General features: G+C 54.6%; 3 protein-coding genes across 11 annotated transcripts; 2 read left to right on the plus strand and 1 right to left on the minus strand.

Moving 5' to 3' along the window:
• Positions 1–40: 40 nt before the first annotated feature.
• ZNF688 (zinc finger protein 688) lies at positions 41–5,271 on the plus strand. Of its 2 annotated transcripts, XM_087868791.1 has the most exons (3): positions 41–625; positions 933–1,046; positions 2,039–5,271. In XM_087868791.1, exons 1-3 carry the CDS (start codon positions 430–432, stop codon positions 2,557–2,559), a joined length of 831 nt encoding a protein of 276 aa, XP_087724917.1. In that variant the 5' UTR covers positions 41–429; the 3' UTR covers positions 2,560–5,271. The 2 variants fall into 2 exon arrangements, with proteins under 2 accessions (XP_087724917.1, XP_087724921.1); XM_087868795.1 differs by lacking the exon at positions 933–1,046 and having other exon boundaries at positions 46–625.
• On the minus strand, positions 2,074–13,673 carry LOC123784648 (uncharacterized). Of its 7 annotated transcripts, none has more exons than XR_015727111.1 (4): positions 12,180–12,617; positions 7,824–11,179; positions 7,437–7,715; positions 2,074–4,275 (listed from the first exon to the last, which is right to left on the minus strand). XR_015727111.1 is itself a non-coding variant. In XM_087868809.1 (2 exons), exons 1-2 carry the CDS (start codon positions 12,615–12,617, stop codon positions 11,123–11,125), a joined length of 495 nt encoding a protein of 164 aa, XP_087724935.1. In that variant the 3' UTR covers positions 7,424–11,122. The 7 variants fall into 7 exon arrangements, 1 of the variants encoding a protein (XP_087724935.1); XR_006777526.2 differs by lacking the exon at positions 2,074–4,275 and having other exon boundaries at positions 7,424–7,715; positions 7,824–8,591; positions 10,924–11,179; XR_015727116.1 differs by lacking the exon at positions 2,074–4,275 and adding an exon at positions 11,346–11,474 and having other exon boundaries at positions 7,424–7,715.
• Positions 12,616–15,064, plus strand: LOC123784768 (zinc finger protein 764-like). 2 transcript variants are annotated; one of them, XM_045786256.2, is made up of 3 exons: positions 12,616–12,811; positions 12,964–13,077; positions 13,860–15,064. In XM_045786256.2, the coding sequence occupies exons 1-3, from the start codon at positions 12,616–12,618 to the stop codon at positions 14,774–14,776; spliced, it is 1,227 nt and encodes a 408-aa protein (XP_045642212.2). In that variant the 3' UTR covers positions 14,777–15,064. The 2 variants fall into 2 exon arrangements, with proteins under 2 accessions (XP_045642212.2, XP_087724913.1); XM_087868787.1 differs by having other exon boundaries at positions 13,863–15,064.
• The last annotated feature ends 614 nt before the right edge of the window (positions 15,065–15,678 follow it).

The raw sequence follows: 15,678 nt of genomic DNA on the forward strand, positions 1-15,678 counted from the left end.
CTCGCCTAAAACCCGCACCTGCAGCGGCCATGGTAGTTGAGGGCAAGTGGCCGCTGAGGCCAGAGAAGCCAAGCAGGCGCCATGTTTGATATGATCAAGGAATGGCGCCCTTAAGAGCGTCCAGTGACAACTGAAGCCAGGATGTCGCCATATTTTCTGAAGACACCTTCCGGGTCCCTTAACCCGGCTAAGTCCAAGCTGCCATGAAGTGAATAAACACCGAGGGGTTTTGTTTGTCCCCATCACCACCCCCGAATCCCTAGCAGCCAGTCCCTGCTACCTCTATACCCTCGACTGCGTTCGGACGCCAAGACTGGGCGGGGCCCCGAGCTTCGGAGCCCTTCCTGTGGACGACGAAAGCTGAGGCCGCGCGCGGGAAGGCGGTGGCCTCGGGGACAAGGCGGCCGGTGCTCGGGGCCGGGAGGCCCCATGGCGCCGCCCCCAGCCCCGCTTCTGGCGCTGAGACTGGGGGAGACCGGGCCTGGTTACAAGAAGCCCGGGGCCGTGAGCTTCGCGGACGTGGCGGTGTACTTCTCCCCGGAGGAGTGGGGTTGTCTGCGGCCCGCGCAGAGGGCCCTGTACCGGGACGTGATGCGGGAGACCTACGGCCACCTGGGCGCGCTCGGTGAGGCCCCGGGCCAGAGCCCCCCCTCCTCCTTCACTGGGGTTCACAGGGGAGATGACATGAGGACCGAGAGGATTGTGAGCCCTAATCCCGCACTATTCCACCAACAGCACCAGCCATCTCCATTCCCAGGGCCTCAGGTTAAGGGAGTGCTTCCAGCCGGCATCCGCTTCCTTCAGGCAGGAGCATTGCAGACCCCGTCCAGGTTGAGCCTAAGTTCTGAGGAGGTGCCCTTACCCTGGCAGGGGGATGCCATCTGCCCAGGACAGCCGCTCAGGCCAGCACTGTGATCCCTGTTCTCTCCCAGGATTCCCAGGCCCCAAACCAGCCCTCATCTCTTGGATGGAACAGGAGAGTGAGGCTTGGAGCCCCGACGCCCAGGATCCTGAGGAGGGGGAAAGCCTGGGAGGAGCTCTGAGAGGTGAGGGATTGTCCCAAGTCTCCCCCCACTTGGTGCTCCAGGGCTTCCTGTCTCACAAAATTTTCCTTTGGATCCCCACTTCCAGCAACCTTAAAGGAATGAAAGAGCCCACCGATGTTGGATACTAAAGGAGGAAAGAAGGCAGACCTGGTACAAGGTCTCAGAACTTGGGACAGTTAGTCATTTTAGGACCAGAGTAGGAGAATCAGGAACCCAAGTCCCAGACTCAGGTTTTTAGGGCCCTCTTAGCGAAGACACCACTCATTCTCCCCTTTTCAAGAACGACTAAAACCCCCTAGGAATGGAAGCGGCTTCAGGTCTGCCTTTCACATTCCTCAAGCAAGGCAAAGTGGTTCAAGAGAAACTGCCCAGTAATTAACAATGTGGCTCTTCTCCCCTCACCATCCCCTAGCAGAGTGACCTTGAGCAAATATGTTTCCTCATCTGTAAAGTCTTATCCTACAAAAAATCGAGAAAACACAATAATAATATTGTTTTATTGAGCATTTACTAAATGCCTAACATGCTTCTCCTGCTTTAGTCCTCCCAACAACCCTGTGAAGTAAGAAACCATTGATTCCCATTTGAAACATGAGAGGCCAAAGCCCGGATAAGTCACCCTTAGGAGATGTGAACCTTGTTTATCATCCTTCAAAGCCTGGGCAGTACTTCTCTGCCACTTCCCTAAGTATAAGAACTCTGTAACCTGAGATGGTGTAAGCAAATGTGTTTTAGAATATATCTTGGGGCGCCTGGGTGGCTCAGTTGCCTGAGCTGCCTTTGGCTCCAGTCATGATCCCAGGGTCCTGGGATCGAGTCCCGCATGGGGCTCCCTGCTGAGCAGGGAGCCTGCTTCTCCCTCTTCCTGCTGCTCCCCTCACTTGTGCTCTCTGTCAAATAGCTCCCCTCACTTGTGCTGGCGCTCTCTCTAATAAATACAATCTTGAAAAAATAAAAATGAAATAAAATGTATCTTAATTCCCATTTCCCAGGAGACACCCCAAACAAGAAGGAAGAGGCCCTGGAGGAAGGGCCAGGAGCCAAGGGACCCAGAAAGACTCCTGGGAAGGAGCCTTCTAAAGAGCTGGTGAAACACAGCCCTGACTGGACCATCAGAAAAGTTTCGGCAAGAGCACAGCCGCCCGCCCATGCTGCCTGGAACCAGAGCACAGGTGCGCAGCCCTCAGCCCCGGCGCCCAGCGTGGACACTCAGGACAGCCAGCGGCGCCACGTGTGTGCAGACTGTGGCCGCCGCTTCACCTACCCCTCCCTGCTGGTCAGCCACCGGCGGATGCACTCAGGGGAGCGGCCCTTCCCCTGCCCGGAGTGTGGCATGCGCTTCAAGAGGAAGTTCGCCGTGGAAGCACACCAGTGGATCCACCGCTCGTGCTCCGGGGGGCGGCGGGGCCGGAGGCCTGGGATCCGGGCTGTGCCTCGGGCCCCGGTGCGGGGTGACCGGGACCCGCCTGTGCTGTTCCGACACTACCCGGACATCTTTGAGGAGTGCGGGTGAGCTGCTCCTGCAGGCTGGGGTTGAGCCTGACCTTGGACTGCCTGAGCCCTAAGGGGGGCTTCTGGGGCAGGGATTTGGGAACCGAAATTCATCCCTTGGTCTCCCCTCAAGGATCCCTCAAGTTTCAAAACTTGTAAAAAGAAAAGTGCCTGTAAAGATGCAAATAGATTAAACTTAACACTACTCCCCCACCCAGTCTTTATAAAAAAAAATGAAGAGAGTGAGATGCTGGACTTTTCTCCAACTATTCATCTCAGCAGCTGGTACAAGCAGGATCTTACTGTCGTCTCGGAACCCTCCCCTTGCTGCTTCTCTACATCAGAGGCAAATGCTGAGGGGACTGAGGCCTGGGGAGGGGGCCCTGGGACCCAGGGCATGGTCAAGCCCTGGCTAACTTAGAGCAGCAGGGAGCCTGGGAAGTGAAGTGGGTGGGAAGGGTACAGAAGCACAGATCTAGTCTCTTTGGCAAGTCACACGCTGTCCCTGAGCCTCAGCTCCCTCATCTGTAAAATAAAGATTAAAAATATCTACCTCAATGGGTTACTGTGAAGGCTGAAATTTTAACAAGATAGTATGTATGACAGAGTAAATGTGCAATAAACATTTGTTGAAAAAGTGAATTCTTGTCGACATCTTCTGCTTCCGAAAATGTAAAGAAGCCTGTAGCAGACAGGGACATCGATAGTCCTATTTTGCAGATGAGTAAACTGAGGCTCTGAGAAAATAGGGATTTTCTCAAAGTGTCACTGCTATAAGGCAGCAAAACTGGAAACACACAGTGCCTAGATATCTACCCCTTTCTATGGGCAGTCACATCTGGGCAGTAAACAGAGCGGGGCTCAGGTGAGGGGGAGGTGAGAACTGGGGTCTGGGCAGGGGCCTAGCCCTGCCTTCGAAGGGAGTCTCAGCAGAAAATGGAGAGTCCCACCAAGGCCGGTGACCTTTCACTTAGAAAGTGCCATCCACATTCAGTGGCCATAGATTGAGTGGCTTCTGTGGGAGAGACTACTCAGTGGTAAGGGAGTCCCAGGATGAGGCAGGCTGATCCCATTCATTCATTCACTCATTCACTCAGCAAACATCATATGACGCCTCTGTGGGGTTTTGTGCTGTGCTCCAGGGACACTTGGGACTCAGGTTCTATGTTCCATGGTGATTGGGGCTATGCTGGAAGAAGTCCAGAGGCCCCACCTAACCCATGCTGGCTGGTGATCCACCAGGAAATGCAGCTTGGAGAAGGAGATGGTTGTACTTCCCGTAACATGAGTAGGAATTCTAGTAGAAATAGTAGGAAGAGTAGAGTAGGAATTGGAGTGGGGCGAGATTTTCAGGCAAAGGGAGCCTGTCTCATAGAAAGGATGAAAAATGGGCACAGCGTGGAGTAGAGGTTAATCTCCGGCAAGTCAGTGCCCCGCCTCTCTGTGCCTTAGTTTCTTCATCTGTGAAACCTGCATAATAATAGCACCTACGTCCTAAGAGTGATATATGAATTAAATGAGATAATACAGAAGAGAGCCTTGCTCGTTAGTGTTTAAAAAACACTGGTTACTGTTATTCTAAAAGAATACAAAATAGTATGTGAGGAGGACAAAGAGACCTGGGCAGGTCTTCTGAATCAAGGGAGGTTTCCTGGAGGAGGTGGTTCGAACTGGCCTTGAAGGATGGGAAAGATTTCAACCAGGTTAGGCATGTATAGGGAACGGTCAGCAGCTCCACCTGAGTGAAACATAAAGACCTAGGTAAAGGGTTAGAGAAGACACACGCAGCCATCTGGGGACGCCACAGATCCCCGCAGGAGGACTTGAGGTTTACCCGGTAGGCACTGAGGAGCCATACATAGGTCTTGAACAGGAGCAGGGCTATTTGACCAGTTCTGTCAGAAGATGTGACCTGTGCAGGAGACTAGACTAGAGATCTGTGGGGCAGCTGCTTCCAGGAAGAGGTGAGCAGGAACTGGGGCCAGGCTAAAAAGCAAGACTCTCTCTTGCAGTTGCCCTTGTTTGCTGACCTTGGGATTGGGGAGAAAGATACTCAGGAGAGGCTTCTGCCACAGAATCTGCGTGGCTCAGTGACTGACAGTAGGAGCTGTGAACAAGTATGTCCCAGGGGGTTCGAGCTTGGAGAGCTGGAGCAAGGGAGCCTGAGGGCCTGGCGAGGGGCCATCAGGCAGGAGGGGGACAGTGTGGAGGACAAGGGATGACCAGCGCTGGAGAGGGGTGAGGCAAAGAGAAGGTGGAGCGGGAGAGAAGAGGCCCCACGAGGGAGGGCGGAGCAGAACCCGGCGTAGTATATCAGGCACAGAGCTGCCCACGTCAGCACAGGGCACAGAGTGAGTGCTGTCTGCCTTCTTGTGCATTTATCCATTTAACAAATACCTACTAAGTACTGGCCATGTACCAGGCACTATTCTGTGTGCCAAGATATGGCATGGAAAACAGACATGCAGACTGTTTTGGAGCTTACATTCGAGAGGGGTGCGGTAAAAACAAGGGATAAGCCAGCACATAAGGCAGACAGACAAGTAGGGTGCCTGGGTGGCTCAGTTGGTTAAGCATCTGCCTTTGGCTTGGGTCATGATCCCAGGGTCCTGGGATCCAGGTCCACATATGGCTCCCTGCTCAGCGGGGAGCCTGCTTCTCCCTCTCCCCCCTGCGTGTGCTCTTTCTTGCTCGCTCAATCTCTCAAATAAATAAAACCTTTAAAAAAAAAAAAAGATAAGACAGACAAGTGATAAGCCAGTACACGAGACAAGTTATTGTAACTTGTAAACAATAAGTATCACGAAGGTACTAAAACAGAGGATGTCCTCAAAGTGCCTGTTGCAGACGGGTACTCAGGCCAGGTCTTGGTGCAGAGGAGACATCTGAACTGAAATCCAAATGATAAGGAGCCAAGGGGAAATGGGTCAGGTGGCAGGATGTGGGAATGAGGGAGTGCAGGGTTTCAGAGGCTGGTAGTTGGCAGGGGTGGGGGTGGGGGTTCCAGGCAGAGGGAATAGCAGGTGCCATACTATGAGGTAGGGCTGAGTTTAGGTGAGGTGCAGAAAGGACTCTGGTGGCTGGATTGAGGAACTGAGTGGAGGAGAATCACCGATGAGCTTGGAGGAGGGGGAAGGGAGCGGGTCATAGAACTCTGGCTTGCCACGATGCCAAATCTGGATTTGATTCTAAATATATTGGGAAGCCACTGGGTTATGTTTGGTTTTGCCTTGTGGTAAAATACACATACAAAATTTACCATTTTATATATTTTGGAGTATACAGTTTAGTGGCATTAAGTACAATCACATTGTGTGTGTATCCATCACCAACAGCCCTCTCTAGAACTTTTCCATCTTCCCCAGCTGAAACCCTGTACCCATTAAACATTAAGTCCCCACTCCTCCTTTCTCCAGCCCCCAGCAACTACCATTCCATTTTCTCTCTCTATGAATCTGATTACTCTAGGGACCTCATATAAACCACGGGGAGGTTTCAAGCAGAGTGGCAAGGTGATGTCATTGGCAAACCCGCTCTGGCTGCTCTGAGAATGGACTGCAGTGGGGCAAGCAGAGTGGAGATGGAGAGTGGCAGAAGGCTGGACGTAAACACTGGGAGCTGAAGGGCCAGGACCTGTCTGTGGGCTGGATGTGGGGGCTGAGAGCATCAGAGGAGCCAGGAATGATGACCAGATTTTTGGCTGAGTGAGGAGGAAGACAGAGGGGTCAGTTCCTGGGATGGCCGGGGTTGGGGGGCGATGACAGGGGGGACTGTAGCATTTTAGAACTGGAAGGGAGCTTTGGGGAACTTTTTGCCTGGTTCAAAGGTTTCAGCAGGGTTTAGGAAGCTGTGGGTGGAATAGGTTTCTTTGCTGAGGAGATTCTCTGGGGGACGTGGGGAAGAATTCCTGGTTCTTTCCACAAGCTTTTATGTGAACACTATTTCACAGAATTCGCTCTGAGAGAGGCTGAGGCCCAGAGAGGGGAAGGATCTCACTTAAGATCAGACCACTGGAGTAGAGGCAGAGGTAGGCCTGGAACCCAAATCTCTGGATTTCTCAGTGGATGCTCTTGCTCTTTTCACTACACCAGGCTGTGGTGTTGATGGATGGGAAAGGCTGGAGGCCCAGAGACCAGCCAGGCGACCCAGACCTCCATCAGCAAGGGCCTGAGCAGAGAAGCCCGCTGGTGAGAGCTGCCACAGGGTACCTTTTGTGAAGCCTGTTGTCACCCTTCTTCCGGGGCAATTTCACATCCCTCCTAAACACCCAAATGACATTTTTTTTTTCTTGCCATGACATGATCCTTAAATACAACCTTTTTACTTACTTTTAATACTTATTGCCCATCATATAAGTTTTTTTTTCTCTTTACATTTACACCACAGCATGGAATTGTATATGCAGCCAGAAGCCGCTCTTCTGACCCCCCAGGTTGCTGCTCCACACGCTACCCCACATTTCAACTGCATCTTGGTAACCTGGCTTAAAATCCTGCCTCGCTCTGTGGTTGCTGGGATCGTACCTTCAATTACTGGAAGCATTACAGCATGGGTTCTGGAGTTAGACTGTCTGGGTTTGAATCCTGGCTCCGCCACTTACCAGCTGGGTGGCCTGGGGCAAGGTCACCCCTCTGTGCCTGTTTCCTGATCCAGAAGGGCACTTACCTCTGAGGGATTGTGCGGGTTCAATGAGTTCACAGACAGAAGCGCTTAGAACAGTCTGGCATATAGTAAGTGATCAAGTAAGATAAACTAACATGATTAATGTCTTAGTCCTACCACAGAACCAACTGCAGCCCTTGCATAATTGGCCATTGTTCCCGTAGAGGATTTAGGAAGGCTTCAGGCACCTTCAAACGGAGCGTTAAAACAAATGAGCCAGGTCATTCAGTAACTCACCTACTTTTTATACCATCATCACTTAAATGGAGAATGGAGTTCGTTTTCACAAGGTCAGCAGGGGTCGGCGCATTCTAAGTCTTCAGTTGCTTTCCTGGAACAGGCCTGGAGGAGGCAGCGCAAGATAGCGGAAAAGGCTCGAATTTAGGAGTCTGCAGCCGCTCAGCTCTAATGGGCGGCCTGACCTTGGTAACGACCAGGCTTCAGTTTCCGCTTCTGTCAAGTAGCTGAACTCTAAGGCGTTCAGAGGCATTCGGCCCAGTGCCCTCGGTTAAAGAGCTAGCGAATAGATAGAAACAGCAGATAGGCTATATCTGGAGACATGTTCAAGAAACAGATAATAGAAGAATAGGGTTGGGGGAGGGCACGTCACAGAATATTCTGTACCTTGTAAATGAAAAAAAGTTGAGAAATGAACTAGCTTGCCAAAAATAAATTTTCTTTTAAGACCAGGTCATTGAGTGGGCGTTCTGAAGGGAATTGGAGGGGAGTCGCCAGGCGGAGGTCCCCGGGAGTCCTGGCCACCTTGCCCCTCCCTCGAACCCCTGGCGGCCCGGGGCCCTCCTCCCCTTTCGCCCCGCCGGGCCTGAACACGGACGCCGAAGCGGCTGCGACCATCTTAACTGTGGGCAAGAGCGGCTCCCAAGGCGGCTTGCGGAACAGAAGCCAGCTCAAGAGCGGAGTACACCAGGTCATCAATCCCAGACCACAGTAACCTTGTTAGGCGCTTCTCTCTAAAATTGAAAAACACTGGAATGCCACCATCTTTTCCGAGGGCGCCTTCATTTTCTCCGTCGTGGAACCACCGAGTTCGCGTAACCGACCGTTTCTAGCTGTCCTAGAGCGGCCCCACCAGCGGCTACTTCCGGCCGCGAAGGCCAGGACGACTCTAGCTCCCCGGAGCCGGGCTGCTGGTGGGGAGGGGCTTTTGGGTCCCTGGCCCTGCTCTCGGCTCCCTGCTGAGGTACCCGCCAAGGCCGGGCCGGATGGAGGAGGGGGATAAGGCCAAAGGCCGTGAACTTCGTGGAGGTAGCCGCGTATTTCTTCCCCAGGAACGGGGGTGTCTCCGGCCCGCGCCGAGGCCCAAATGCCTAGACGTGTTGCGGGATACCGGTAGCCACCTGGGTACGCTCGATGAGGTCCGGCCATCCGGATCTGTGAAAAGGGAAGGGGGCGGATGGGATGCGCAGGTCTGAGTGCCAGACTTGCCCCCAACTCCTCCTGCCCTAGGATGACTTCGTTTCCCGTGACCCCCGCGAGATCGGCCTAACTGAAATTTACAACTGAGCCTCTTCGGCCGGCTCCTCCGTGGTGCCCCAAGACTTCTGCAAACAGTTCAGTACCTGTGTACCACAGTGTGAAAGCCCCTGGCATGCTAACCGCCAATTCAAACCCCCTCCCTCCCTACAGGAGAATGATGCCATTGGCTCCAGCTACAAGGAATCTTTGGTTTTTTTGGACACACATCTGGCTTAATGGTAATCTAACGTCTTTCAATGCCCTTTTCAAATGCCGCCCCTAAAAAGTTCCTCCTGGAGCTCTTCTGCCCCATGCAGGAAGTCTTAACTGCAGCTCTTCGTCTAGCTCTCTAACTGCCTGAAGATCTCTGTATCTGTGCCCCCAGAGCTCATAGGTGGCATCTCTCTCCCTTAGTGTAAATTTAGAGCAGAAACCTTATCTTGGCTCACCAATGTCTCCCAACACCTAAAACATCTAGAACAATGCCTGCCACACACACGATGCCCAGTATGTTTTCAATAAATGAATGAATGAAGAATTGTTTGTTGAGTGATTAGGGTTCTTCCCCAGGATTCCCAGACCCCAAACCAGCCCTCATATGGCCCAGCCGTGGAGTGTAGATGCTTGGGATCCCCAGGTGGATACCTGAGAGAAAGAGGAGAAGTCAGGGTGATGTTCCAGGTCTAGCTGGAAGGGAAAATGTTTTGTTGAACAAGAAACACCATCTGGGGTACCTGGGTGGCACAGCGGTTAAGCGTCTGCCTTCGGCTCAGGGCGTGATCCCGGCGTTATGGGATCGAGCCCCACATCAGGCTCTTCTGCTATGAGCCTGCTTCTTCCTCTCCCACTCCCCCTGCTTGTGTTCCCTCTCTCACTGGCTGTCTCTATCTCTGTCGAATAAATAAATAAAATCTTAAAAAAAAAAAAAAAGAAAAGAAAGGAAAAGAAACACCATCTAGGGGCGCCTGGGTGGCTCAGTCCGTTAAGTGTCTGCCTTTGGCTCAGGTCATGATCCCAGGGTCCTGGGATGGCGCCCCACATTGGGCTCCCTGCTCGTGGTCTCTCTCTCTCAAATAAATAAATAAAATCTTTAAAAAAGAAAAGAAGGGGCGCCTGGGTGGCACAGCGGTTAAGCGTCTGCCTTCGGCTCAGGGCGTGATCCCGGCGTTATGGGATCGAGTCCCACATCAGGCTCTTCCTCTATGAGCCTGCTTCTTCCTCTCCCACTCCCCCTGCTTGTGTTCCCTCTCTCACTGGCTGTCTCTCTCTGTCGAATAAATAAATAAATAAATCTTTAAAAAAAAAGAAAAAAGAAAAGAAAAACACCATCTAGGGGCGCCTGGGTGGCTCAGTCATTAAGTGTCTGCCTTCGGCTCAGGGTGTGATCCTGGCGTTCTGGGATCGAGCCCCACATCAGGCTCCTCTGCTGGGAGCCTGCTTCTTCCTCTCCCACTCCCCCTGCCTGTGTTCCCTCTCTCGCTGGCTGGCTCTCTCTGTCAAATAAATAAATAAAATCTTAAAAAAAAAGAAAAAAAAGAAAAAAGAAAAACACCATCTACATGTTCCTTAGTACTTTTTGCTGGCCTGAATTTATGATAGCCACTGGAGACTAGAATCTTGACCTTCTCTTTCTCACTTAATTGACTGAGGCATCCAGTGGCCCCAAGATCAGGTCACACTGTACAAATGATCCAAACTCTAGGTCAGCGGCAGTGTGGGAATTAAAGTTTAGGATGGAAGCAGTTCACCTTTCTGTCTCTACGTGCCTGTGCCTTGTACCAGCTGTTCCTCTGGCTGAGGGTATCTCTCTGGATTGGTCCTGAAGTGGGAATGCCCCTGACTCACCGTGACCCCCTCAGTTGGCCGATGCAATCTAGGCAGGTGCTTCCAGAGGCTAGGCACCCATCTGCCGTTGTGAAAGTTGATTCTGTCACCTGAACATTGAATAGAGTTTGACTGAACCAGGTAAAAATTAAGTTTTGAATCCGCAATGTTTCAAAACAGCCACTCAGAAAAATGAAACATTTGGAAGGAGCCAGCAGAAGGAGTCTACTGGGGGAGTTGTCATGAGCTGGTGTCATGAAAGACACTAGCTTCGTCTCTGAGCCTCTGGTCAAAGCACCCCAGGTAGACAGGCCTTTCCCAACCCCCGACTCTCGGTACTCACACAGCACCCTGCCCCGGGGGCAGGCACGCTTTGCCATGACCTTTCACCTGACTCAGTGCATTCTGGAGAGGGGTCCTTTACCTGCAGCTAGTGTGGCACCTGTTTCTGCCACAGCTGGTACCTCTCATGCCACCTGCTGACTCACACAGGCAAGCTGTCTTATTCCTGTCCCCGTTGTGGGAGGTGCTTCAGCCAGAGGCCCACCAGCAGACCCCAGTGCCAGCCTGGTGCCGTGGACAAGGGCTGACACATGGGTGTGAACTCTGTCCTGGGTTCTTCCTCAGGAGCGTCCAGACCCCAATGTGAGTTTCCAGCACCACTCAGAGCTCTTCCAGGCCTGTGTGTGAGAGGCAGCACCGTGAGGAGAGGGCACTGACAGATGATAAAACGCCATTACTCTTACTGAAATTTTCTTTCTTGTTTTTTTTCTTGTGTCCTTCAGGGGCCTGAGGCTAAGAGTAGCTAGGGCTCAGTCAGCTCCCTGGGCAAATCTGCATCCTTACCTTTTCCAGGCTTTTCCTCGTCTCCTTTTCCCTTCTCTGCTTTGATCACCTGTACTTGCCCAGCTCCTCAGGTGTGGGGAGAAGTACGGACCAGATACAAGGTGTTAGGCAGAAGCCTCAGGAAGAACTCTGGAAGGAGCAATGCAGAGAGAAGCTCCGACTAGACCCCAGACCTGGTGAAAGGAGGTGCATTTCCAAGAGGTGTGTGAAATTCAGTGATTTAGGCAACCAAAGGAAAATCATCAAGTCTTCTTTAAGTAGGGTATTTATGAAGGCATATGGGGACACAGAGTAAGCCATCAATGAATGTGTGGAGTGAGAGAGGGAGGTTGGAGGTAGAAATGATAGGGAGAGTTGGTGCCATTTGCTTATAAGAGTCCCTAGGAGGAGCAGGCTGGGGGAAGAAGGCTCGGGTGGAGTTCATTTGGGGCCATGTCTAGTGCGTGGTGCTAGTGGGAATTCGTGCAGGGGCAAGGGGGCAGGTGGCTCTGTGATCAGGAGCTTAGGAGCTGGGCTTGAGCAAGAGGCACACAGATGTTGCAGCGGCCTCCTGCAGGGCACGTGCGGAGACAGGAAGGTTGCAGAAAGTGGGTCCTTCTGACTTTTTTTACATACCTTCCCCTACTCCCCCTCCCAACCTCCCCCTCGATCTCCTGAAATAGAAGCTCCCAGAACTTCAGGCTCGAAGAAGCTTCCAGTAGAGAAGGTTCTCTTTTACCCACTACATTTTTCTCCTCTCAACATTGGGAAAAGTGTGTTGTCACCCAGTGACGGGCCGAGACCCAGAACCCCCCTCGTGAACGGCCCGGGGACGAAAAGGAGCGTGGCACTCACAAAGGCAGAGCCGGCCGGGTCAGCCCGCACCTCCCGCCGCGCGCGTCCCGCCTCCAAAGCCGGGCGGGGCGGAGGCTGAACGTCCCAGCGCGGCGGGTGCGGGCCCCTCGCGGGGCAGGGGTGGCCCGCCGGCCGCCGTCTCCAGCACTTGTCGCCGTCGCGGCCATTTTGGCTGAGGGCTCGAGCACAAAGCCACCTGGAGACCCCGGGGGAGGTGCCATCTGGGCGGGCTGCGTCGGAGCAACGTTCGGGCGGCGCGTTGCCGCCATTTCTTTCTGATGCTCTGGGGTCCTTCTGCTGGCGGCTCTTGGCCTTCGGCCACCCGGGGGGGCCCTCGGGGAGCCGGCTGCGGCGCTCGCGGCCTTCCGGACCGCGCCCCGACTCCCGGGCGTCCTCCGGCACGGGCGGCTCCGCGGACCCCGGCCCGGCCCTTGCCATGGCGCCGCCGCCTACCCCGCTCCCCGCGTGGGAACCGGCCGGCGCCGGACGCGAGCGGAGGAGACCGGGCGCCGTGAGCTTCGCGGACGTGGCGGTGTACTTCTCCCCGGAGGAGTGGGGCTGTCTGCGGCCCGCGCAGAGGGCCCTGTACCGGGACGTGATGCGGGAGACCTACGGCCACCTGGGCGCGCTCGGTGAGGCCCCGCCTGCTCTCCCGGGCCACCTCCCCGCCCACCCCGCCCAGCCTCCGGGGCCGGCCCGGGCAGCTGGAGGCCCGAGGCCCGGGAAGCCGGGACGGCGGGGGGCGGCCTCCCGGCAGCGTGGGGTTTACGTTCTCCTCCCCCAGGGTTCCGAGGCACCAAGCCAGCTCTCATCTCCTGGGTGGAGGAAGAGGCCGACCTGTGGGGCCCGGATGCCCGGGATCCGGAGGTGGGAGAGTGTCTGACAGAAGCAGACGCAGGTGAAGTATGGGGTCCTGCGTCTCCTGGGACCGCCTCTGGGCCCGAGCCAGCCAGCTGCCCTCTGCCAAACACCTTCCCTGCCCCTCATTTTCTTCCCTGAATTGCTTTCCCTGCCGAGGCCTCTGCCTCGCTGCAGGGTTCAGCCTAGAAAGGGGCTGGGAGTGTGGCCCAGGCTCTGCTGGGTTGCGGGACCCTGCGTACCTGCCTCTCCAGCGGATCTGTGCCCCTCACATCTTGCTGGTCTCGAAGCTCTGTTGAGCTTCACATCATCCCTCCTGCGGCTTTGCCACACCATAGCTTCTCTGCCACCTCTTGTGTTTTAGTGTCCTTTCTTTCTGTTACAATTTCGTTGGCCGTCTCCTTTCTCGTGGGTGCCACTGTTTACTTCCTCCATTTATCCTTGCAGTGCATCCCTTCCCTGTGAACTTGTCAATGTCGACCATGTTCCTGCCTCTCTTACTGTTCCTGCTGCCTGGAGTGTCCTAAAACATCCACTCATCCTCCATGATCCAGCAGAAATGTCCCCTCTGACCCCATTTCCGCAGCTCTGAGGTAGAATGTATGGTGTTCTGTTCCTTCCTTCTTTGTCTCGGCGTCTTTTCTGCCCTCTGCAGCTCAGGAAAAGGTCACTCGGAACTTCCCTGCCTGTACCGAGCTGAGTCCCAGAGGCAGCAGTGGGTCCAGAAGGTGGCTGTATCTAAAAGGCTTCTCTGTCACCCTTTGGGGTTTGGCCATAAGGACCAGGATAAGCCAGGGTCTGAGCTCTCCCCTTACCCTCCAGCAGATACCAGAAACAAGGAAGAGAAAAGACAAAGAGAAGGGACGGAGGCCCTGGAGAAGAGCCTTTCTGTGGAAGCTCGGCGTCCTGGGCTGAAGGCCCTGACACACCCTTCTGCTGGGCTCCCTTGTAGCTTGCAGCAGCCGTCCAAGGCACCTCGCCGGGGTCGCCCCCCACTCTGTGCCCATCCCCCTGTCCCAAGAGCCGACCGGCGTCATGGTTGCTATGTGTGCGGGAAGAGTTTTGCCTGGCGCTCCACCCTCGTGGAGCACACGTACACCCACACGGGTGAGAAGCCCTTCCGTTGCCCTGACTGTGGCAAGGGCTTCAGCCAGGCCTCCTCTCTGAGCAAGCACCGGGCCATCCACCGTGGGGAGCGGCCGCACCGCTGCCTGGACTGTGGTCGGGCCTTCACCCAGCGCTCTGCCCTCACCACTCACCTACGGGTCCACACGGGCGAGAAGCCCTACTGCTGTGCTGACTGTGGCCGCTGCTTTAGCCAGAGCTCTGCCCTCTACCAGCACCAGCGGGTCCACAGTGGCGAGACTCCCTTCCCCTGCCCGGACTGCGGCCGCGCCTTTGCCCACGCGTCAGACCTTCGGCGCCACATACGCACCCATACGGGGGAGAAGCCCTACGCGTGCCCAGACTGTGGGCGCTGTTTCCGACAGAGCTCTGAAATGGCAGCCCATCGGCGCACCCACAGCGGTGAACGCCCCTACCCCTGTCCTCAGTGTGGCAGGTGCTTTGGCCAGAAGTCAGCCATGGCCAAGCACCAGTGGGTCCATAGGCCTGGTGCCGGGGGGCACAGGGGCCGGGGTGCCAGTGCGTTACCTGTGCCTCTGGCCCCTGGCCAAGGGGACCTGGACCCACCTGTGGGTTTCCAGCACTACCCAGAAATATTCCAGGAGTGTGGGTGATGGTCTCAGAGATGTCAGGGCAAAGGGTGAAGATCTAGACATTGCCCGAGGCCCGGGTTGGGCTCAGGTGCCTGAACGTCTGTGGCAGCTCCAGGGAGGTCACAGAAGTCCAGGCAAGAGGGGGACCTGGGGATGAGGACCCTCTTATCTTAGGCCTTCACGAGCTTGATCTGCTGACACCTTGCTCCCTACTGTCCCAGACTCTAGAAGTCCCCTCTGCTCCGTTAGGGCCGAGGTAGGCTCCTGCACAAGATCTCCCCTGTGGGAAGACGAGGCTGTTTCTCCGCTTAGACATGCTAAGAGGATTGAGGTAGAAGGAAGTTTGCTGTATCCACTGTCTTTAGTGCAGGAGTTAAAAACGGACAGCCATGTACTCAATCTGGCTTCTAGCAACCTTTTACAAATTATTTTTGGTCCAACCAGCCTTTAAAAATGTTACAAATCGTGGTTAAGACTTTAAAGGATGTTTCACACAAAAATTCAGGTTTCTGGCCTCTTCTGAAATATCCAAGGATTTGGCAACTCGACCTGAGCTCCCACAAAAGCACGGTTGGCAGGAGGCACGGGGCAGCTGTTCAGCCTGCCCAGCAGCCCTTCCTTGCTTGCCACCAGCATCAGCTGGCCCTCGTCCTCGCTTGTCTGTGTCCCTGGTACAGCAGGCCCTCTCCGTCGGGCATTGTCCCCTTGTTTACGGGACCCGTTGGGCTCCCGGAGTCACCTGAGTTTGCAAACTGGCGGATAGCGTTCATGTTGTCTTGACCCAGGGATTCAGGCCGACAGCACCTGTGTGAAAGGGCAGCAGGAGAGGAGGAAAAGCAGGCTTATTTTCAGATGTTTGCTTGTATCACGTTCTCTGGTTTACAGAGTACTGTCTTGTCCTTCAACTCATTTTGCCCTCATAA

Source organism: Ursus americanus, chromosome 2 (genome assembly GCF_024610735.1).
Source record: "Ursus americanus isolate L20-20 chromosome 2, mUrsAme1.1.p, whole genome shotgun sequence".
Taxonomy (NCBI): domain Eukaryota; kingdom Metazoa; phylum Chordata; class Mammalia; order Carnivora; family Ursidae; genus Ursus; species Ursus americanus.